Consider the following 24,941-nt stretch of genomic DNA (forward strand, 5'->3'; position numbering starts at 1 on the left):
CAGAGGCCACAGGGTGGCAGTGTAGAGCTAAAAGTGAGAAAGCTCTTGAGAGTGTGAATCCATTCCTGCTGTTGGGTGGCCATCCAGGCCTTTTCAGGAAAGCTCTATCAGCCCGACCATGTGATGAGCTAATAATAGGCAATGACTAATCTATTACTTCAGAAACTGTGAAATACACAAACCCTGCTAATAACAAAAAAACAAGAGTTACAGATGACTGCTGCTCTCATACATGTGTGTGGAGATTAGTATTTGGCACAGTGACTTTGGGGATATAAAATAAATTATGTCTCCTCTAGAAAAGGAATGGGCTTTCTAGTGTCTGACAATGTGAAATTACCTGAAGGATACAATGTGCAAGATTAGCACCTGTCAGCTAACTGGGTCACTGCTAATGGTTCACAGCTCACTTGCAACAACATGCCAATCACAGACTGTAACTTCATTACAAAAGAGAGCTCCAGCTCTGCCAAGTAACAAAACGACAGCTCTACTTATACTGATTTTATCTGAGATAATGAGCATTTCTCCTGCTCACTGAATTCTGCACTGGTGAGTATCACTGTTCTATATCATATTAACTTCTCTGTGCTGCCCAGACACTTTTGGGCTTGACTTGTTTTCTGTTTTTGCCAAAGTTTCATGATAAAATCCAGAGCTGCCAGAATAGGAAGTTACTCTATGACCTCTTGTCAACCCCATGTGTTATAAAGCTGTAACCTACTCCACAGATCACTTCCTCCTGCGTACGACTGTCCAGCCATCTTCGTCAGGAGACTGCGTTGAAGAGGGCTCTTGTTGTTTTTGTGCCGTGGCGACAGAACTACTTCCCTCAGTCTCGGCCTCACACTCCATAGACTGTCAAGTCAAACAGCAGAGCAAAGGATTACATTTCAGCCTCTTTCCGTTCTAAAGTCTAGTCAGTCCTCTAGTTACCAATCCACAACTAAACCGTGTCGAAAGTCCAAATAAATTATAAATTCACATATACCTCTGCTGCATCCTCTTCTTCCTCTTCACTCTCCTCCTCCTCCCCTGCCGGATTTTTCACAGGTGTTGCCTTTACCCTCCCGGAGCCTTTAACCTTTACCAGCTGGTTTATCTGTTCTCTGACCTCGGAGAGCTTTCCCTGCTGACACTGCCGGAACATCTGACAAACCGCCTCTGCCACCTGATAACGGAAGGGAGCACTGCGTTAATTGGCTGTATTATTGTTGACATTTTATTGCTGTTCGTAAGGAAGACCGAATGAAAGCGTACCTGCGGCAAACTGCCATCATCCACCATCGTATCAAACTCATTGTTCATCACCTCTGATAAAAAGTCTTCCACTTCATACAACTGCAAATCAGCTTCACGTATATAAAAAAAATGCAATATGACATAAGTTAAGTGCTCGTTGACATGTATGATGCAATGTCTAGCACCGACTTAATAAACAATACTTACCATTGTCATGGAAATATTGCTGAACTGCATCAACCATCCACTCTGCTTTCTGCTTGCTATACATTCCCCCAAAGCCATTGTCAACAGCAATCTACAATCACAGAAAGATTCAATCAACGCGGTGACTCCACTCTGATGCCGAGAAAAAGACAATACCAAAAGTAGCTAAGCATCATGCTGGCAAACTAGCTACATTGCGAGAAAAGGTCTAACGCACAGATCACATCATTTTCACATCGGCTCCTTCATGCAGGAGCAAGTAATACAGTAGTAGATCGTGGCTGCATTACATTTATACATGTATATAACCTGAAATACACCATATATCTTAGTTCTCAAAGGAACAAAAATGATTAGACAGCTAGCAAAGCTAGCTCGACCGCAGCGTTTTGAGTACTCGGCGGTACAATTTTTCGATTTTTGAAATATTCGGTAATATCTGTGGCAAGACATGGTTTAACTTAAGTAGAATATTCAGCTATACTTACTTGCAACACTGGCCAAGTCTCTAAAACGGCTCTTACACCCTCAATGAACACTTCACGTGTAGCCGTAGAGAGCGCTGCCATTTTGGAACACCTCAGTCCTGATTAATCGATCGTAAGCTTTTCAAACCGGGCACAGATCAGGACAGTAAGTCAATACCTGATGCATCTGCGAACACTGTTGTCGTATGTGTATAGTTCCAGCGGAATGTTCTTGCATTTGTTTTTCGGAACGTACAATAAACTTATATTTGATAAATGATCTACATATTCTGCAGTGTCAAAAGTGACCCAAATTTCTTGGTGCTCGTAGTATGGCCTTCTCAAGCATTTCACTGTTTACTCATTTTGGAAATTACTTGCAACCACAGGGCTGTTGTAAATCTCAAAAGGTTGTATTGTCTCCCAAGTACACATTTTACAAGATATTTGACAAATGTTATACGCAAGAAATGGTTTAACACTTTTTTATCTCGAGAAATGTATATGTCTTTATTGATCTCTATATCTTGAGTACATAGATTAAATATACACCATTTATATGCCGCTTTTACATACTCAAGTCATCAGTATGTGAATCCATTATAGCAGGTCATATTTTTGCAGTGACTGGGAAAACTTGATTAGTCCATAAGAAAGACAAAGCAAAGTGTCTGCTTTTATAATATCCTTGAATAATTATGCCATGCAAGCCTTCAGTAATTTTGGTTTCGGCTGGTAGCAAAAGCTAAGGGCAGTTAACAAACAAAGCCGCTGTATAGCACACATTAAAGGCGCGAATTTATCACTTAATAATATTATTGATGAGGAACCATTCGTGCCAGTTCACAAATATTGAATGGTCTTGTTGAACGAAAATATTAAAACAGTTGTAAAAGTGTATTTAAATGTTAAAACTGCAAGACTTTAAAAAGTACTTCCAGCTCTCTTCAGCCACCGAAAACAGTATCTAAGCAATGAGATTACGTCGTATAAATGGCACTGCTATTCCCTTTGGTTTGACAATCGCCATACTCATGAGCTTGTTCCAGTGATCTTGGCTAAGCTTTAATAAGAGTTAACTGAATAAATGCGGTATTCAAATGTGTGCGGGCCTTTATGTACACCAGTCTATCAAACCATATTTCATTAACTGAATTTCATAAAATATACTGAATTTCCAAGGCACTTCTTCAACTAAATATATCTAAAACGGGCGATTTTCTTTTTCAGTAGAATCCCCTCAAAGTCCTCTGGCAGGAGTCGAGTCATCATTTTCTTCACCAAAGGAATTTGCAATGCCATTTACTGTGAAAAAGAATAGATAGGACTGATTTTATTCAACAGGAAATATATCAATATCGAACGCCGATGCGGAAATTAATACTAGAGCTCTTTTTTTCCCTCCTTGCTCCACTCATCTTTGAGTTGACGAGATACTTCTAAAATTCTTATAAAAGTAAGCTGACACTTAATTAGATGGAACCAATTCAAGGTCTGGCCATTGACAATAGTTTATTGTCATGAATAGGGATAACACGTCAGTACCTTTTAAAAGCAATGTGATATGAATGCGTTTATGGGTGTTGTACTGAAAAGGTAAAAGCAGTACACAGCACAGGTATACTGTAGGTATAAGTGCTCGCGTTAAAAGACATGAACCTGATCTTCAACTCAATTTTGCAAAACAAAACAAAAAACAAAAATAAGAACAACAAAAACAATACAAACAAAAACATCAAGTTTGTGCCAATGATTGTATTGCCTAAAATTAAATTTCACATTTTCGTCCTGATCCATATTTACTTATTTACTTCAACAGCAAAAGTTCTACAGTTTCAGCTGTGTAGATGTGCAGATATTCAGCCTCTGAGTAAAACTCTTCTTCTTCTTTTTTTGTCCACAGTGGTGGACAAAATGGACACTGCTCCGTTCCCGGGTGATATTAAGCCAAATGGATATTGGTAAGAAAACAGTCAGCCATATTCCTGCATTGCACAGTCTGTTACTTTCCTCAAGACAGCCAAAGAACAGTAGTAAACTTTTTTTTTTCCCCCCCTAAGTTCACAACATTTGCTTTGGTGAAAAATGGAACTATTGCATCGCTTTTAAATTCATCTGAAACATGTAGCCTTGCCAACAACATCTCAGTTCTCAACATTTATCTGTCAACATTTACATTTATTATGGGGAGATGCCCATCCATAAAATCAGTTAATCATTCAGCAGTAGGAAGTGTCCGCATGTCCAGAGCTGAACAAAAGTCTTAGCCCGTGTGTGAGCATCAGCGTGGGATGCTTGCATTAGATATACTGAGATGTCATGTGCATGTATTGCTGTAATTAGTGTGTCTACTCCACTTTGACGCAAGTCTATGAATACAAGCCTTCATCGGTCAGGCGATGTCATTGTCTCAAATGTCCACAGCCTCACATAATCACGGGTGACTGGTTATGTTGGACAATGTGTTAAATCAATCTGAAGCTGAGAAGCAACTGATCCTTAGACTCTTTCTGTGATACCTAAACCAATAAAAAAAAATCAGTTAATACTGATCAAGTACTTATTTTAGCACAAAAATGCCCCTTCAAATAGGTTCAGCTATACAAAAGAAACATAGAGACCTAACGACCCATACTGAAAACTGTACTTAAGTTTCACATTGTCGGTTCAGCGTGTGTTTCCGTGTATAAAAGTACTCGTTAACTGTTATTACCAAAACTTCTCAACTGCCATCCACATAGAAGAGAGAGAGAGAGAGAGGGCATGAAAATAGCCTTGCAGATTTTTGCAAATGTTTTTCTGACAGTATCATTGTGTGTGTGTGTGTGTGAGAAATCATATGCATTTCACAGACATATATGATCCGATTGGGGTAAATTTTTAGAAAGGGTATATATTATGACCGGTTATTGCGTAGACAATAGTTATTGCGTAATATAGGACAAGAGGCGACCTCACCTAGATACTAATGGCCATTTTAGTCCTTTCATAGCAACCTATTCCTGCTCCTGATGAAAGTATACAGGGAAGAGCCACTTTCACCATCAAAAGCAGAGAAACTAGCAAACATCAAAACCAAATATCTACACCAAATAGGTTCTCTATGCCATAACATTTTTTCCTCATTACAAAAATAAGAGAACACAATATCATCGATGATAAGTATAACAACAACAACAACAACAACAACAACAAAAAATGATATCCTTTTTCTTTTTTAAAAATGACATTACTGATAAGAGGGTTCTTCTCATTGCACAGTTGTCTGCCCTGCTCTGGAAAACATTCTATGGCTATTTACCACGTACCACAGTCTTTCACCACACAAACGCTGCCATGCACTTCAGCATTTCCCTCATCGAGACAATCACACGTACACATCTACACACACATCTCATAAATCATCTCTGACAAGGGCGGGGGGGAGGGGGTCACAGCCCACCGGGCAAGCTCAGATTCGGGGATTATGACTGAAAGGATACGATTACAGTCTATCGAAAGAAAACTGACCAAACATGCGTCAGTCATTTAGTGTAGCGGACGGTTCTACGCTGTCTCTCGCCCATCTGAATCGGTGATTCGGCGTTGTCGGGTGCTAAGCGTTTTAGAGTCGGACTTTGGTTTCTGCAGACGGGGGGCATGCTGGAACTATGTAAAACCGACACCGATCCATCTCGCAGCCTGTTGAATCTCAACAGCTGGGGCAGGTTCCGAAAAGTGAGGCAGCTATCCGGCTACTCTGCGTGGTGAGAGAAATCCAATCTCTGGAAACTCTAACAGGTCTAATGCCCAGGCATCTAGTGTCCTCACTCTGCCTGCTGTGAACACACACACAGGTGCTCCTTCCACCGACCCGACCCACGCTCGGAAAACTCTGGCCCCTTCTCTTCTGAGCAGAACAGCAGACCAGACAACACAGAAATCTTTTTTTTTTTTTTTTCAAATGACATGATCTAGAAGATTTGTAGAGTCTGAATACAAAGATGTATATATATATATATTTGAAATGTGGTTGGTTCTCTCTGAAATTCCAGCTGCAGTATGAATGGCGTGTTTCCATTGGGATGGGAGGGGTTGGTAACGTGGAAGCTCAGGAGTGTGTGTGTGTACTGTCTGTGTTTTGTTGCTTAAGTAAGGTCTTTGGTACAACTGTTTTGTCAATTGTTAACAAATACTGCAAATCTCTGAAGAAAAAAAAAAAAAAAAGAACAACAACAACGACAAAAAAAAAAAAAAAAAACAGAAAATGACTAAACATGATGTAGATGCAAACTGCCCCTTCAACTCAAACAAAGAGTCAAATGAAATTAGGGTAAGATTAGCACAATGGACTGAAGATGAACAAATATATACACAACGTTGTCCCAAGATCCCCGTAACGGACCGATATGCATATAAACGGGTTCCCGTGTTCCAACAGTTGCTTTGGGTTTTGGGCATTAAGAGTTGGACTTCATTAAAATCCCAATAAAGCATGGGACAATGGAAGACTACAAATGAAGAACTCCTACACACCATAAGCAATGTCATTACATTTAACAATGTCTGCCCAAGGTTCATTCAACGTTAATCAAGAAAAATATAATTGCGTCTCTTGCCCATTCCCAATTATCACATTAAAATTAAACTTCAAACAAATTGGAGATATAAAAATGCAATTTATAATTGCTTTGCTTAGCACACAGAGCAACTGAACACTGGCTTTCTGTGTCTTGATTAAGTGCATCATTGCAAAAAAAAAAAAAAAAAAAGAAAGGGAAAAAAAAAAAGAAAAAAAGCATGTGTACAGGAAAGGGTGTGTACATATGGATTAAAAAAAGAAACAAACAAAAAACACACACACAAAAAAAATGAAAACAAAAAAACCCCTGATCCTCAACCACATCTCACATGTAAACAGCTATGACCCCCATCCCCCCACCCCCCCACCCCGTCAACACTTAATCCAACAGTACCAGCAATTACACACTCAGGGCAAAAGAAACATGGTACAAAGTTAAATAGGTTTCCCTTCATCACACGCGGAAATGTATCATCTCGTCCTCACGTCCGCTCTCCGCTCTCGTCTGCCCCCCCCCTTGCTCCTGTCAGAAGAGCAGGCTCTGCCGATGGGATATGCTGTTTACTGAGGAGAGAGACAGAGAGAATGAAGATGTGTGAAAGACAGAGAGAGAGAGAGAGACACAGAGAGAGGGGGGGGAGAGAGAGAGGGAGAGATAAAGACAGAGAGAGAGAGAGAGGGGGAGAGAGAGGGAGAGAGAGAGAGAGGGGGGGGGAGAGAGAGGGAGAGAGAGAGAGAGAGGGGGGGGGGAGAGGGAGAGGGGGGGGGGAGAGAGAGAGAGAGGGGGGAGAGAGAGAGAGAGGGGGAAAGGGAGAGGAAGAGAGAGAGACAGAGAGAGAGAGGGAGAGAGAGAGAGCAGAGAGGAAAGACAAACAGAATATATAACAAGGTGACTGCATTGGACTTCATAAATCGGTGGCATACTGTATAAGAAAACACAATCAGGGGCAGGGGAAGGGAGAAAGTTCAGCATCAGCACCAGAGAACGGTCACCAGGGAAACACCATCAGCCCCGTGGTCCAGAAGAACCGAACAGGAAGCACTCCTAAAAACTGGGCATGCGGAGGGCTGCCATGCTCAGTTTTGACTCTGGAGGCCTGAGCTGATTTGAACACACAGCGGGGGTGTAAGGACACGTTCACACCAGAGGCCCGGACGACAGCACTCAAGACCGGTCACAGCATCAGCGCAGCCCCCCCCCCCCCCCCCCCCCCCGGCTGAAAGGTCAGATTAGCATTCTCCTTCAGCGGAAACCGGGAAATTCATGCAAATGGCTCTGTACCTTTCACAGCCAGGCCACGAGCAACTCATCCGCGGCTTATTCATCCGCGCTCTGAAAGCCCGAACTTTTTCCATCGTCGACTCTGACACGGTGACTTGCATCGACGCAACAGATGGAAAATCCCGATCTTACGTGACGATTACGCGGATGGAGAATCGACTCCCGCGGCAGGTGAACGTCGTGATTTTGGCACGGACTGCAGCGCGCTGGAGCGTGTCACTTCCTGTCTGTTTGGGCTCCCATATTAGCATTAGCGATAAAGAGAGCGGCAGGCAGATAAGAGTGCTTGTTCAAACTCCACACTCTGACTCACACAACATTCCTTCTATCTTGATGATGTCACCCAATCATCCTACACAAAGTTAAGGTTTACAACAGATAACAGACGAGGGAACGCGACTACCATCTATTCTGTCTTGACGAACGGACCTTAGATTTTGCACCTTTCGTTGACGTCAAGTTACAAGAAGAGAACATTTAATGTTCTTCTTCTAATCTGTTCTTTTCAAAGCCCCAGAGAAAGACAGAGTCTTACTTGAGTGCGTTATTGATCTTGGCAGTATGCCTGAGCTTTTGTGTGGTAAGGCTGAAACCAGTGGGCGTTTGTGAAGATACATCACACTTGAGCATGTACAGTAAGTTTATCTCCTATGCAGTATTAAAAGGCAGTCTCCTCGATCGATAAGGATAATTCTACTTTGTCTGTCTATTTATAAAACCATGTTCAGAGATGTAGTGATACATAATACATTCGATATCTGTCTCAACATCCCACATCGTAACATCTCTGGCCAGATTATTTCTCTCTCCTTTTTTTTTGCCCCCCATCTCTTTTTCTCTGAAAACTGACATACAGCCGTATATCGTCAGATTCACGGTTCTGGCATCCTCAGCTACCGGTCTCTATTTCCGAGGAGGAAACAAGCCAACGCTGGACTGGCGTACATGTTATGTAGATGTGGTCTTTAGTGATGGGTGCCTCATGACAAATGGTCTTAATGGGATACATGCTCCACATGCCAGAGACAGTCCGTCCACACAGAGGCACTCAAAACAATGCAGCGCAGTCTGCCCACACCACAGGGAAAGGGAAAAACACAGGACCGAAAAGGACTACTGATCACAGAACATTCAACAACAAGCATCACTCACGGGTGACGTTGTGTGTATGTGTATTGGAGCTGTATGCTTGTGTATTTTTGTGCGTGTACGTAAAATTCTGGATGACGTGACGTCTTTATCTGTGCGAGGCACGACTGCGGGTTCCTGTTTCTGTATTTGCAGTTCACTGATGCAGAAAAGAAGTCATAATGACGTTCTTGTCACCTGTCGTTTCCTCGGCGAAGCTATCCGTCATAGTAACAACACCCTTTTCCTTATTCCTGAACGTACAGGTTCATATAAGGTCTTTGAAAAACACAGGGGGAGGACAGACAGACTATCACCATACGCTCACCACCTGTGTGAAAATGTGTGTGTGTGGGGTATTTCAGAGAGAAATATTCAGAGAATGCTTATACTGTGATTCTGTAAGTGGAGGGAAGGACTGTTAACATGGACACAAGGGGGATTTGGAGGGGAGGGGGGAGGAAGTAGTATTGTTGCCTCCTGCTAAAAAACAGGAGGTGACAAATATGTACCTAAGGTGTGCCGGAACCTTAGGCATCTTTGCAAAAGCTCTGGAACACAATGGTGAAGCAGTTATATTTACTGAGGCATCCACAAAGAAAACAAACAGACAAACAAAAAAACTAAAAAAAACAAAAAGACACTAAGCAGCAAGCCCAGAATGTTCTACAGCGCGTAACACAGCTGGTCCGCACGGCCAATAACGAACATAGTGTAACTTCCAAGTTCTTCCGCAGATGTCTGGCCTTCCTGTCATAGACTCTTGTCATATCTCTCCTTCTGTTTAAAAAAAAACAACTCTGACACCTCTTAATCAGTCCATTTCCTACTCTCAGTGGTAGATAACAAGCGAGAGGGAATGGTGACGGAGGGGAGAGATAGAGAGAGATAGAGAGAGCATAAAGGAGGTGTGAGTGGCAGCAGCAGAAGCAGCATGTGGAGATGAGCAGAGGCGAAGTGAATTAAAGCTGCTATATGTGGTTGGATAATGAGGTTGAAAGAGAATCAGAGAGAAGGGGGACGGGGGGGGGGGGGGGGGGGGGGGGGCGGTCAGCTGGAGGAAGACTGACACACAAAATGAACTTTATTACCGGCCGAGATAAATGAACATTATTCATGAAGATTATCCAAGGGCGAACTAACTTTGAAATGGCTTTAAGCGCCTCCATTTCTGACTCTCTCTCGCAGATTAAAAATCATCGAACGCAATTGGAAAAACAGTGCGCGGCCCCCCTTTTCTTACTGTCAAACCTTTAAAAAAACAGCTCACGCTGTCATCATCAATGTTTTACAGACTGAACGTGAAGCCCATTCATCGGTGGTGTAATATGCGAATGAAGGTCTAAAACTGAGAGCCAAATGTTAAGCCTCACCTGAATCTGACAGCGAACTCGCCCTCATCCCTGGTTCCTTCTCCAGCTGAATGTCTTGAAGTGCAAATATTGATGTAGCTGGGGAGGAAAAAAAAAAAGAGAGAGATTGATTTCAGGTTTATACTTCACATCAAAAAAACGTCAGATAAGTCACCATTAATAATCATCAGTCACGGGTACGGAGCACGATGTTTACGATTCGATAGAGACGTTCGGTTATCGCGCTGATCCGATGAGTCGGACAGAGGCGTGTTTCTTTAAATCCAACTCGGCCGTATTCAAACATTTATTCAAGCTATACGGAGCTGAAAAATCACCTGAAAATTGCTGACATCAGCAGTGACTATTAATCTTTTCTGATGTGTAAAAACGTGTGTGTGTGTGTAAGTGTGTGAGAGTCAGAAAACTCACTGTCTGGCAGTGTAATCACTCTCTCTCCCAGACAGTGGAAGTATGGGTGTCTCATGGCCTCGTCTGCAGATATGCGCTTCTTTCCTTCAAACTAAGACAAAAAAAAAAACATATTCATCACACACTCTGAAAACAAACATCCTGACAAACTCTGCACTCACTCGGCAGTGTGTAGCGACAGTGATGTGTGTTCACAGTGATTGTGTGTAAAGAAACAGACAAATGTTAAACTAGAACTTGACGAAATTTCTCACACCAAGGCTCAGTGTTCTTTGTTAAGTAAACACAAATGATACGTATCAAAACACAGCTTATCTAACAACACACACTCATTAGACTGTAATTTGAATTGACTCTAGATGCAGCTGATAAGTGAATTAGAGGGCAGGCTATTCTATGGCAGAGCAGCGAAACAGCAATGAGGAACAACAAGTAACAGTAACACTGAGGTAGGACTGGACAGACAGCACTCACCTGCAGGAGTTTGGACAAAAGATCCACTCCTTCATTATCCAGTCTAAAAGAGAGAGAGAGAGAGAGAGAGAGAGGGGGGGAGGGAGAGACAGAAAGAGAGAGGGGGGGAGGGAGGGAAAAAGAGAGAGTACTTACATAAATTCGTCATAAATTTTGATCTTTCTACAGGAGGCAAAACTGTACATACTCAGAGAGGTCACACTGTCAGGCTCTCCGCTGGGGCTGGTGTGTCAGAAACTCACCTAGGAGTGTGGTTATGGAGACAGTCGGCTCGGTAGCGTGGGTAGTTATAGGAGATGAATTCCTCATTTGAGGTTATTCCAGGCCAGGTCTCCTCTGTGGGTGTACCTAAAAAAAAAAAGAAAAAAAAGAGAGAGCAAGAGAGAGAGAGGGGTTTAAATATAAAACACACGTACAAAGAGGATGTCAGTTCTGAGTCCAAAAAAACAAGTGGGCAGGGAGAGGGAGGGAGGGAGGGAGAGAGGTGGAGGAGAGAGAGGTTCCACGCAGTACCTAGCAGTTTGAAGATAAAGTGCAGCTCCTCTTCCACTGTGGAACCGGGGAACAGCGGACGCCCTGTGGACATCTCATAGAAAATACAACCAACCCCCCTGCCAAGAGAGAAAGAGAGATGGAGAAACAGAGAGAAGTTAAGAATGAGAGAGAGAGAGAGAGCAGCAGAGAAAGAGAGAGAGAGAGAGAGAGAGAGAGAGAGAGCAGCAGAGAAAGAGAGAGAGAAAGAGAGAGAGAGAGGGGGAGAGCGAGAGAGAGAGGAAGAGAGCGAGAGAGAGAGAAAGGGAGAGAGAGAGAGAGAATGAGATGGGCATTTGATAATCTAGGGTTTGAACAGTGGCTATGTCTGTGCATGTTTAGCCTGTGCTGTCCAGCTGGGCTGTGCAGATGTGTGTTTGCAGGTGGAATATCTCACCACATATCTATTTGGGTGGAGTAGTCAGTGCTTCCCAGCAGGATGTCTGGTGGGCGGTACCAAAGCGTCACCACTTCATTGGAGTAGGTCTTCGTGGGAATAGACTTCGCCCGTGCCAGACCTTTAGACCAAACATGATGAAACACACGCACGCACACACACACGCACACACAAACATAAACACACACACACACACACAAACATACACACATTACAAAAACAAAAACAACTAAGTGAAAACAAGCCCAGACACAGTCAAACAAGCCTTTGGATAGCTCCAACAGTATGTAAAAAAAAAAAACCCCACTCTGCCAAGATTTAATAGCTGACCTAACCAGAAAACCCAGGCAAAACAAAACAAACTGATCAACAGGAGCGAGATTAGAGAGAGGGTGATGTCGAGGAGAGAGAGAGCACGAAGCCGCGGTTTTAACAGCAGGGCTGCGGATCTGGCCCTGGCTCTGCGTTACTGACCGAAGTCGGCCAGCTTGAGTTCTCCGCGGTCGTTGATGAGCAGGTTCTGCGGTTTGAGGTCTCGGTGGAGCACTTTGCGCCGATGGCAGTAGCTCAGGCCACGCAGTAGCTGAAACAGGAAGAGCTGAAGGGACGTACAAACACGCACAGATGCATGTTTGCGTCAGATAAATCTTTTCAGTGACACATAACTGATTTAGATAACTGAGCATTTGTCACAGCATTCAGGATAACTCCGGTATTTTACACCAGTGTGTTACTGTCCACTCACCTTTACATTGTGCATGTGTATGCAGTTACCACAGTCATCTAGATACTGCTTAAGGTCTTTATCCTGAAACAGAGGACGAGGGAGAGGGGGAAAAAAAAAACACATTTCATCAGTACTAATTAACAGGAGATTTTTTTCAGATTGATATACATGTTTTACTCTAGAGCAGCCCCAAGATTAAACGATCACGGTCACAAAGAGTAGAAACAATGCAAAAACAATTTTCAACAGAATGCTGGTAGTCTTTGCTAAAACGGATTTAGGTGTATCTGCGTGTATTTTTTTTATGTTCATGTGTTTGTGGGTGTGTGTGTGTAGGAGGGAGAGTCTGTTAAAGTACATCAGTGTTGGATCAGTTCACGTCGCTACATTCTACGCACGTGACTCACCAGGTACTCAAAGACTAGAGTCAGGGACTTCTGAGTGTGAATGATGTCATGTAGAGTCACAATGTTGGCATGTTTGAGGTCCTTCAGCAAAGACACTGGAATTGAGGAGGGCAGAGAGAGAAAAAGAGGGGGGGGGGGCGAGAGAGAGAGAGAGAGAGAGAGAGAGAGAGAAGGGGGGAGAGGGATAGAGCAGGAGAGAGAGAGAGAGAGAGAGCGAGACAGAGAAAGAACATTCCAGAAACACTAAATTACATAACTATTACATTTAACCTCTTAACAACCATAGCAACATAATGGGTGGTAAGATTTTCAGATAGATGAGAAAAAAATATATATATACACACATATATATATATATGTATATATACACACACATATCGTTCACTCATTGCCTTGGCCTAAATGCTCCAGGCCAGTCCAGGCGGCTGTAGTTTGGGGACTTGTGTGGTCTATTTTAAGCAGCAGAGCCTCAACTCACCCTCTCTAATAGCAGTGCAGGGAGCTCCCTCCTCATGCTCCAGACGGATCTCTTTCAGGGCCACCAGGTTATCTGTGAGTTTACTGCGGCCTTTGTAAACTGTAGCATAAGTGCCCTGAGACACCAAACAGCCCATATGAGCAAGACTAACGTACTGTGTTGGAAATGTAATTAGGTTACATATTACACACCCACGTGCTCACTCCCACTCAGACATGCACAAACACACGCACAAACACATACACAGAAACACACACCCACACACAAACACATACACACACACACACACACACACACACACACATCCACACACACACACACAAACACACTAAGGGCTACACACATTGTTTTTGAAAAAGAGTACAAAGCTGGCGAACAAAAGCAACATGAAGAGGTACTGTAAGGCGGAAGTAAAGGTAAGGAACTCATTACCTCTCCAAGCTTATCCAACTTCACATACGTCTCCAACTTCCCAAACCCAATCTCAGACTGTTAAAGCCAGAGCAAACAGCAGAAACAGTGTAAAGTCAGTGGAAATATGATATGTCCTCATTTTGGAATATGATTATGTAAACCCATATAACAGTTCACCCACTTTGCTTAGGACCTGTTTTTTTTTTTTTTTTTTTATTGAGCCGTTCGCATTAAGAATCCCAATTTGCTGCGCTGTGCTCTCTGGCCACTGCACAGGCTGCTTATGTAATATGCTTTAGGAGCCATCCAAAATATCCAGTCTCTTTAAATTTGGAAGGAGACCATAAATCATTCTTCCCACATTCTAGGTTATTTGACGTTGAGCTGTCTTTTCCCGGTTACTAATGAAAAGCGGTGGTCGGTTCCCCTCGTTCTGATGAAAACTTTGCCTCTGCTGTGTCATTCTGACAGAGGAAATGTAAGAAAAGCTTATTTGGGGTGATATTCCGCTGACAACCTGTCTTATCGAGGCATTTACACCCTCAACAGCTGATAGTGCTCACAAAAGACTGATAATGCAGTGAGCTGCTTGGCTCAAATCCTCAACAAACAGTCGTGGGAAAAGAGAAGCAAGGAAAAGAATCTGCAGAGGCCAATTTACCGTAAGGAAACCAATAACTACTCACAGCCAGTGCAGGCTGCAGGGAAACTCAGAACTAACATCACAGACAGAAAAAAAACAGAGAGAGAGGGAGAGAGAGAGAGAGAGAGAGAGAGAGAGAGAGAGCAGGGTCAGGCAGTGGGGGAAAGAGGGAGCTCTCTGTGTTTGTGTAGTACCAGAGAGACTCGGCGTAGTCTGCGGGTGAGGGGCTTGTCAAACAGAGGGCTGTTCAGACTGAATTTCTCCAGGTAACCGTCAGGAAGTCGGATATCCGCTGGCAGAGACAGACGCTTATTTATGTCCTGTTTTTAAAAAAAAAAAAAACCCTGAATGACCACCATGTTATAAAACACAGGACAAAGCTCATAGATCCGGCAGGCATCTGTCTTTAAGGTTAAAATAAGAACACGTTCTGTGTCGTTTGCAAGACCGGTGCACTACCGCACTTATCAGCTGTAACATTTTTGCTTGTTTGTTAAAGGTCTGCAGGGCAGTGCATTGAACCAAGGGTTACCGGGTGACATTTCTACAGAAATTGTTAACAATTGTGTCATAAACACATACATTATTGACAAGGCGCGGCTTTACGTAACAATGAAAGAGGAAAATCGGACAGATGTGCAGTAGAGATGTGCTGGGAGTGGTTCGGGTGTAAACCGCTACCTCAGTGGAGATTTTGCGTCCCGGGTTGTTCCTCATGCGGACGCGGACGGGACTGTGAACTTCGTCGGAGGACGTGGCCGATGCCTGGTCGCTCTCTCCGTCAGAGCCCATCTTCACATCCTCATGGACTATCTCTGTGCACACACACACACACAAAACACACGCGCACACAAAACACACGCGCACACAAAACACACGCGCACACAAAACACACGCACACACAAAACGCGCACGCACACACATACACGGCAAATTCAGCCTGTTATTCACGATGATTCCAAAGTCGGCCTTGATGAAACGACTCCACTTACATTCTAACTCTTTAAAAATTCCCTTTAAAAGAATAAAAGCCTCCTGGAAATAATCAACATAATTTTGAATGTTTCCAAGTTAAAAAAAAAACAAAAACAAAAACAAAATAAACTAAAATAAAATAACTACAGCAGTGCATTCGTGAGGGGGGGGGGGGGAGGGGACTGATTAAATATTTGAAAGGTCCTCTCCTCTCACATTCTTACCTCTGCTTCCTCTCCTCTGCTTGAAGCTCATTAATAAATGAACGTGATCGGTTTAAGCCTACACGGCGTCTTCTAAAATCCTCCTTCACACACCACTTCAAACACACTCACTGCTACACTGGCTCATGTCAGTCCACACACACACACACACACACAATCACACACACATACCACATACCCTCCATCACTCTCACACTGTGTGTGTGTGTATGTGTGTGTGTGTGTGTGTGTGTGTGTGCGCGCGTGTGTCTGTACCGAGGCGTGTGGTGTGGTTGAGATAGGAGCTGAGACTGCGGCCCAGGCTGCGAGGTCTACGGAGGGCGGAGCTGTATGACTGGAGCAGGGAGTGCATGCTGAAGGAGCTTCCAGAGCCCCTCACGGAGGCCCGCAGACTGCCACTGCCCCGAACTGGCATGGCCTCTGGGAGAGAGAGGGAGGGAGGGAGGGAGGGAGGGGAAGGGGGAAGGGATGGGACAACACACCAGGAGAGGAGAAGGGTGGGGTGGGGTGGGTGGTGGGGAGCACGCGGTGGAGGTAGCGAAAAGAAGGAAGAAGTGAATACAAAAAAAAAGGGCAAAGAGTATGGAACAGACATTTGAAAACATGGGAGAGGGGAATTTTAGAATGACGGGCAAAAACCAATTGGAGGGAAAATGAAGACAGAGTGAACAAGAGACAGAAAAATATTAGGATAATCGATGGGAAAATTATGGGTCGTGATGGGGGGGGGGGGACAAGCAAAAAATCAATATTAGGTAATCGATAGTGTTTAGTGGGGAGAAAGTGAGGGTAAGAGGACAGGAGGAGAGAGACACAGGGAGGGGTCATCAGGAGAAGTAAAAAAGAGGGGATAATTTCAAATTATAAACAAAGAACCAATCAAATCAATAGGGAAACACACATCCTTTTAGAGCATGCATATATATATATATTTTTTTTTGTTAATGAAAACAGAATCAATTTGCAGAAAAAAAACATCTTCAGTGTTAGTAATCAGCAATGCCAAGAACAGGGACTCAAATACGGGATTCCAAATCGGTACGTTCGTTTCTCACTTTAACGACGCTTGCCGTCACACCGTTGACGTCCGAAGAATTAGGGTGGACGATGATTTGTTAGGATACGAGAGCCAAATGTATTTAGCTGCTGAGCAGCATTTTGGAAATATTAAAATGCCACTTTAGTCCAATTGGAAAAAATAGTAAGTAATGACAAATTGGGCCGTTTGAGGCAGCTCTGACAAAACAGTGTTATTCTCTCTCTCTCTCATCCCACAAAACTGACAGCCCGAACTCTGTGAGGTAACCGGTAATGGTCAGCAGTGGAAAACTGAAGTTGTTTTGATGAAAAAAAAAAAGGCGAAACGTAAAAAGAGTCGTCCGTTAATTGAAACGAGGCGGCCTTTGGAGAGACAAAAGGGAGCCATGCTGGAACAGTCATGCTTTTTGATTCAAAGGGGGGAAAAAAAAACCCAAAACAAGCAAGAAACTGTAGCTCGGCAGCTCATCCCACACACACACACGAGGCCACGTCCAGCCCCCCCCCCGCCCGGTTCCCGTGGACACGAGCCTAAATGGTGTGTGTGGTATCTGAACGCTCACTGTGTGCTCATTTCCCCTGTTCTCAAACATACACGGAGCAAAGCTCAAATGAACTGACGACCAGGCTTAAAAACCAAATGACTCCTCGCCAACCCCCCCCCTCCTGTCTTCATGCACGGGAGCTCCAGCAGAGCAAACTGAACCTCGGTTACACCTGAGCTCAAAGACTGTAAACCCAGGTCTGAGCAAATGCACTGGTGAACGTCCAGTGAATCTATACAGTAGGATTTTCATTATATGTTTTGCATTTTAAGTCTGTTTCATGGACGACTGGCCTGCCATAAAAATGTCATGTGGTGAACCTGAGGAGGTGAACATCCGTAGTCTTCCGCTAAGTCCACCGAGCTGCATGACAGCTCCTCAGGGATGCTGCTGACAGACCAAAAATTATCTCCGAAAGAAAGGCTATTATTAACATTTTTGTTTAATTGCTGGTTGTCCGCATCCAAACCGCTGAGCAGATTGAATGGGTTGGACTGAGCCTCTCCAAATTGTATCCCGAGTTAAATAGAGTATGTTGAAAGAAGTCACTGAAACACTTGTGCGTCTTTCTATACATTGAGAGGGTTCATAAAGAAGAAATCAGTAAATGAAATGCTTAACTGTTGTCTGCGTGCATAAATAAAGGATGTAAAATATATAACTGAAGTATTATACATGCGGTATAGTAGGTAACTGAAGAGTGATGATAATGAATGGGGCTTGTCAGTATATCAGCATCCTTTCTCTGGATCAGGTCATGAAATACAGCCTTACGACTCATGTACTGTTTGGTAGCCATGATAATGAACCAGAGTAACCTATATGTATAGGGCTAGTTTACATAGACTAGCATACCGGCCACTGTCTTTGTGGCGTTGGTCAAGCTAAACAACTGAACCAGTTACTGGCTAGTAGCTTAACTAGTAACTAGCTTCTTTAGCCATCAGATCACACCAGTCGTTATATAGTGACTGTATAGAGACAGTTTAGCAGGTGTATTACACCAATTGCTGTATGTTACTCATCTAGCTGACGTGCTGAGCTAGTTTCACTGTGGTATAGGGTTTAGCCACTGTGCTATGGTCCAGGCAATGTATGGTGTTAGTTTAGCAAATGTACAATATCAATAGTACAATCAGGTGCATTCATTCCTAAGCCAATCAGAGACGCGTGGTGGCTGGCAGAAACACAATCCAACAGGACGTACGGAGTTGTGAGCCTGAGTTATGCGCTCTTGCTATAAAGTTTCGGTATAGCTACCGCACTATGCCATTAACTCTCTGGGGTGTTAACTGACAGCACGCCGGACACTATGCGGTGTTTGTTTAGATTAGGATACTGTACCGGAGTCGCTGTGCGCCGTGTCCTGAGAGCCAATGGTCTCGCTCAGGCTCTTGTCCCCGCTGTTGCTCCCCCGCAGCGTCAGGGACAACTGACGCTTGATTTTCCTCATACGGTCCATCAGTGGGGGCAGCGGGGGTCGAGATGAGGGGGGTGGTGGGGCAGCCACTGTTTAATTGCCCTATCAGAGAGACCCACACACACACACACACACACACAGATACACACACAGAGATACACATATAAACATTACTGTGATGTCAGAATTTAGAGCACAGCTGGTGTATAAGTTTACGAATCACCCACTCGTTGCCCGCTTATTTTGTGGTACGTGTAGCTTGGCTATGTTGAAATACACTTGAAGTACCATCAGAGGATGTTCCTGAACAAATCAAGACACTTTGTACTGTAGCTCGGGCCGCGCACGCAAGGCTGGGGCGAACCGTCGGGAGGGCTGGCGTGTTTACTTCACAGACGCGGAGCCTTGGATGTTATTGAAAGGGACGGCCGTCCACTGAGAGAACAAACCGCTGTGAGGGTGCTCTGGATGGATCCAGCAACAGTTCCTCAAATAAACAGACCACTGGCTGGCTCATCAGCAACTGTTCAGTGCTATCAGAGAAGATTAGCAGCCTTTGTTTGACCAGTTTTTTTTTTTTTATGTTCTATTTATGATTGTTTTTGCTGAGAAGTCCCATGTTTCAGGACTTTCAAGTTCAAGTCTGTCCATGAATCCAACGGGATGGTAATCAACCAACTCCGACACAGCGGTTACAGGTGGAATGAAGGAGAAGGGTCCAGGGTTATCTGGTGAAGTACGGAGAAAAATAGCTCTTTAAGGCTTAAGATGAAGTAATGCACAACTCATGACTTTGAAGAGCCATGTGTTTTAAATAGAGGACTCTATTCCTTTTAAACCGTCACAAAAAAAAAAAAAAGAAGAAAAAAAGAAAAGTTGTCCTCAGCTTCTATGAGACATTTTGAAGTACTTCTTTCAGATGCGCCAAAGTGCCAGAAGGCTGTGGTTTTTGCCTGAGACTAATCGCTTGCTTTGGCTCAAAGATGAGCCCCAACCTCTGTGGCAAATCCAAGCTTTTGGTCCTTAGACTTTGTGGTGACCCACAAAGGATTGCCACAAAACTCTCTCCTTACTATCCAAGCATAGGATTGAAACATGTTCACAAAACAGACACGCAAGTGGAACTGAAGTCTTCTTGGCTCACGTCTTCTCCATTCATGCACAAACCTTTAAACAGGTTTTACAAACAGAATAAAATAAGCGAAGACAGGTACATTTTAAAATAGGCCTCTGTGAACAAACAGCTCAAACAAATAGCCGATAGCCATGTGTTTTTAAAAGAAAACAGCTCAGAGCAAGGCAAATACAACAGTCACGGATGTAACCTACATCAACGTTTCGAAAGTCCTGGGGGCAGACGGCCTGGTTATTTATAACCAAAATGTAGCACTAACACATATGACCTAATCACCAGGGGCTTTGATTAGCTGAAAAAGATGTGCACATGCTAGGCCAGGCTAAAAATGAGCATTCTTGTGGGGTTTTCAGAAACGGAGTTGAAAGATGCCATCTTTTCAGACCGTTTAAGTGAAATGGCCTTACCTACTCATTCCGACCAAAAGGCAGGCATGCTGGACACGGTGAGTATAATTTGCATGTAACCCGATGCAAATTAAGGGGAGAGAGGTATTATGTAACCCATAGCAAACAGATGTTAGCCTCAGTTGTTACATTTTCACATTTTCTGTTTTCGGAAATAAACCGTGGATATTCCATTCTCATCCATATGACACTGAGGAATCGAATTGTTTTCTTAAAAGTCCACTTCAGTGGACTTAATTAAAGCAAGTTACAGCCATGTCAGGTTACAGACAGGCAGACGACAACAAAAATATTTCAAATAGTTGACATATTTCAAACAGTGAAAGCGGTGCTTGGTCTAGCCCCCATACTGAGGGAACCACATCTGGAAGTATCTGGAAGCGTAATCCAAGATGACAACAATTAAAAAAAAAAAAAAAATCAATGCTTTTTGACAAGCTTTCAGATTTAACTAACGAGACACATTACAGATCCAGTGGAAATTTCAGAGACCTAAAGAGAGAATTTGATTTAAAAAAAAAAAAATTGATTTACATGAACTTGTCATGATGTACTTTACTTATGCACTGTTCACTCACAGATGACTGTTCTGTTTGTTATTCTCATAAGCAAATGCAACATCTTTGCTGCAATAGCACTCAACAATGGATGAGTGTTAAGTAGTGCCCCTTAGTTTACCTAAACCAACACTGTTATGGGAACAGACTCAGGGCTTAAAGAGAGGCAGCCAATTTCTGTTCCACACCAGACTCAGCTCTTCACAGAAACAGTTGGCGTGTTTTATGTCAGATGGCAGGCTAATTTTTGACAATATAAAAACATTCTTCACAGGATCATATGGTATGATTCACTGCCCCCCCCCCCCCCCTCCCCACCCCTCCTTTTCCCTTCAGCAGCCCAGGTGGCAGAGAGACTGACAGGGTATCAGATGGCTTGTTAGAAAGCAAACAAATCAAAAAGTCCTTTTTTTTTTTTTTTTTTTTAATGGAAACAGCTCAGCTCATCACTTCAGTGATACAACACAAACCCCAAGTGCACACGGTATATTTCTGTTTGAAAGTGCTTTACTGTTCTCCTTTCAAACTCACAAAACCTACTGACTTCACCCCTAACCTCACAAGGGAGCGAGTCTCTGGAGGACGACAGAAGCTGTGGGCTGGTCTCGGCTCTTGGACTTCTTCTAAGTGATTAATCAGGGCTGATTGGTCTTTAAGGCCTCTCCGTTATTGGCTTCAGCGGTCAGTACATGACGAAGAGCAGGATCAACACATTACTCAAACCTGGGTTACAGTGTAAACCGCAAGCTACAACGCTGGATAAGCCAGTCCGCAGGGCTCCCTGTCAGAGAGGTGCAACTTTTTCTTTTTTTTTTTTTTTTTACTTTAATTGAGCGCAGTCGATGAGGGACAAAAGCCCTCTGCTTTGTCTCATTTATCTACTCCAAGAGGTCGATGAGAGCTTCATTCTCTTCTAGCTCATTCTCACTCAGCTCAGAGCTCAGGGGCTGACAGACTGACTGTTTTTCAATGGTGACCATCTTTTCCCTGTTGCAGCGTTTACCAACTGTGATACTGTGATAATCTCTGTGATAGTCTCTGTACAGCATCATTCAAAATTCCCCATTTTTTTTTTTTTTCAAATATCATTTTAAAGCTTAAATGTGGAAGTAATATCGTGCCTTAATTACAAGAATTTGACTGGAAGCCGGGAGAGCGGAGCGTCAAATGACACCATTTGCCTACAGCTACATCATCCTACACTTTCCAGATGGACATACATCTAAAAGGAAGATGACATCCTGATGAATGTGACCTTTAGTGACACAGAAACGGGTTCTCGCTACCACTTAGAGATGTCAAGATTTCATCTGCCTACCATCTGACCTCGCTACTGCGGGGCTGTAACACTCAAGACAGAAAACCTCAAACTGACTGAAACGCATAAGCATTATCCTATCCTCTCCTTCGTTATGAAGAAACTGACAGTCAGCGTACCGCACTGATATAATAGTGTATTAAGGCATTGGAATGCTTAAGGCACTGTCATCCAATATGGTATTCTCACCCACTCTACTGTAGACTGGAACAGGCACTGGATAGCTACACTGTACATAATATGCAGCCACTAAGTAGCTATTCAAAGCTCTTCAACACAATTCTATTCACAATGTGAGCCATTCGCCTTCGAGCAAACTTCGGCACAAAAACAGTAAGATTTAACAAAAGCCAGGTCCAGCGAACACTGTCACCAGATCATTCCTCTTTCATAACCTCTCAAATGAACAGACAAGAGCTTTTTATTGGAACATGTGCAGCAGGGGTAAAAATAAAAAGACCTGTTCAACTCAACAACTGTGGATTACAGAGGGATGAGAGTTAAGGTTTGAATTAAACTCTCCACACAAGTAAACATCCAGAGATGTGACCAAATGGCGCAATTTTTTTTGTGACTGGTGCCATCAGCCTTATTAGAACACACAAATATGTTATGTGTTTGGACACATTTTGGCTGAAGTTCCTCTTCAACAAACACATGACTCTAGACTATGTAGATATGATGCCTTGCATCATTGTTGGTGAATATTTCGCTTTGTTGGGGCACACTGTCTATTATTTCTAAGTCACTTCTTAGAAGAAACTGACTGGTTTGTTATCTGGGCCCTCTGCTCTTGTAGGTCCACTCCATCTTTCCTGACATATCGAGACAGATTGTTGGGTCAAAAGAGGAGAAAACTGACATCTGCTTTTGTCACTTTAAAATAGCGATGCACTTTGCATTTCTACAAATGAATCGACGGATCTTACATCTGGATGAGTAATGCTGTCCGTTTAGTGCAACAAGGCACTCACTCAAACATGATTCTCACCTGCTGGTAATGACAACCCAAGTGTTGCATTAATGTCTAGAGTAACTCTAAGATACATACGAACCATGATACTACATCAATACTGATCATCTTTGAGGCAGTTTGAGGGTTGACTCAAAGTAAGCTATAGCTATTCCACAGATATTCCTTAAGTGGACATTCATAGAAACACGGCCAAGACCAGTAAACTACTATTGGTAATTAAGGAGACCTACGATATTCAACATGATGTAGCTCACTGAAATATAGCCAACCTCTCATATCCTGTATCTAAAGCAATAGTAGACACTCGTAATTCACCAGACATATTAAGTTTAAGAAGAAGCTAGTTCGCTAATCTTAGCAAGTTGACTACCAAGCAATCATTAGCTAGTCCGTCGGTTTATAGTAGCGATGAACGGACCGTCAGACCCGCTTGCCTGCTATTTGATTGTTTCCAATGGGTATTGGAATGCAGTGCGCTGAATTCTTCTGCTAATTAGCACGTTGCCCTCTTTGTGCTCAGTGTGAAACCTACTTTTACGATAATTCATTCTTCGGTATGACACAGTGTTTCCCGACTTGTGCCAGCCGATACAGTCAACCTCTAAGGATTTTTGAGTGGTAACATTAAGCTTGCTTGCTAGCTAGGAATCTCTTGACATCAACAAACCTGACGTCGCGGACCACTTGTGTATGTTGACTAACAATTTGATAGACAGCAAAGATATGACTTCCATAGACGTTGTATAATCTAGTTACAGATGTTAAAAGCGCTGTCAGATAAAATGTCAATTTCAGTGAGCAATTTAACAGAACAGATTGGTCGCTGGCTTACCCGAGGACGCGAGATCCTGTGTGCCCTTGTAATCTTAACAACAATATCCCAAAGCCACCGTGTGCTCCCAGTAGTCCTCGGCCATGATTCTACAGCCCTCGATAGTGCACCGAATCACCTCCGTCTGACAGCATGTCGCAAGCAGGCTCTTCAAAATTGTTCAAACGTTACTGCAGCTGTTCTTTTCTTTGCCAAATCCGGAGTGGAAGGGGGCAGTCGAGCAGCTGCGAATAGATTCAGGAGTCACTCACTCGGACTGATTGGAGAGGTGGTTTTAAGGTAGTTACGCACTTACCAGTATAAGAATGAATCGGGTTATTTTGAACAATGGAAATTGTTTAAATGTTTCGGTTTCCACTTTAATTCAACTATAACAATAATGTGAAAGTAAAAATATTAGAAATGTATTTCGAGAGTGTACAGTCCCCCCTATTAAACGCAAAATGGCTTACAGTGGACCGACCCAAATTCCATCGAATCATGAAAGACTGTACCATTGAATAGGAATACTCAGGGGAGGAAAAGTGGTCTGGTGTTGAAGCAGAATTGTCTCTTAGCAAGGAGCAGTCCTGTCTGTCCTGCAGTCCTGACCTGTTACATTTTTTATTACAGGCAAAAAGACGTTGTAAATACGATTATTCATTGTCATATTTTAATGACAGGAATTTGTTATAATCAGTGCTATTCGTTTTCGTTTGTGAGTAAACTAATCGCTGTGAATGAAAAGATGATGGCTGTCCACTTTGTCTATGCAAGGAGAGCGCTGTCATCT

At 43.2% G+C, this 24,941-nt stretch overlaps 2 protein-coding genes across 3 annotated transcripts in view; both read right to left on the bottom strand.

The window, feature by feature from the left end:
• tsr2 (TSR2 ribosome maturation factor) overlaps positions 1-2,018 on the bottom strand; it is a 2,163-nt gene extending 145 nt beyond the window's left edge. Inside the window, exons 1-5 of the mRNA XM_030784640.1 lie at positions 1,938-2,018; positions 1,450-1,540; positions 1,261-1,352; positions 992-1,171; positions 1-858 (exon numbers count right to left, since the gene is read on the bottom strand). The exon at positions 1-858 is cut by the window's left edge and continues 145 nt beyond it. Of these exons, the coding sequence (XP_030640500.1) occupies positions 733-858; positions 992-1,171; positions 1,261-1,352; positions 1,450-1,540; positions 1,938-2,018 (570 nt within the window). The 3' untranslated portion in view covers positions 1-732. The remainder of the gene's footprint in view (positions 859-991; positions 1,172-1,260; positions 1,353-1,449; positions 1,541-1,937) is intronic.
• A 4,838-nt stretch (positions 2,019-6,856) lies between these two features.
• Positions 6,857-24,289, bottom strand: cdk16 (cyclin dependent kinase 16). 2 transcript variants are annotated; one of them, XM_030783502.1, is made up of 18 exons: positions 24,170-24,289; positions 18,869-19,046; positions 16,197-16,361; positions 15,424-15,557; positions 14,937-15,062; positions 14,118-14,174; positions 13,686-13,800; positions 13,208-13,302; positions 12,819-12,881; positions 12,548-12,671; positions 12,074-12,194; positions 11,659-11,756; positions 11,388-11,493; positions 11,146-11,188; positions 10,672-10,762; positions 10,261-10,338; positions 9,400-9,438; positions 6,857-7,041 (listed from the first exon to the last, which is right to left on the bottom strand). In XM_030783502.1, the coding sequence occupies exons 2-18, from the start codon at positions 18,984-18,986 to the stop codon at positions 7,004-7,006; spliced, it is 1,611 nt and encodes a 536-aa protein (XP_030639362.1). In that variant the 5' UTR covers positions 18,987-19,046; positions 24,170-24,289; the 3' UTR covers positions 6,857-7,003. The 2 variants fall into 2 exon arrangements, with proteins under 2 accessions (XP_030639362.1, XP_030639363.1); XM_030783503.1 differs by lacking the exons at positions 9,400-9,438; positions 16,197-16,361.
• Positions 24,290-24,941: the final 652 nt, after the last annotated feature.

The sequence above is a fragment of the Chanos chanos genome, chromosome 9 (assembly GCF_902362185.1).
Source record: "Chanos chanos chromosome 9, fChaCha1.1, whole genome shotgun sequence".
NCBI lineage: Eukaryota > Metazoa > Chordata > Actinopteri > Gonorynchiformes > Chanidae > Chanos > Chanos chanos.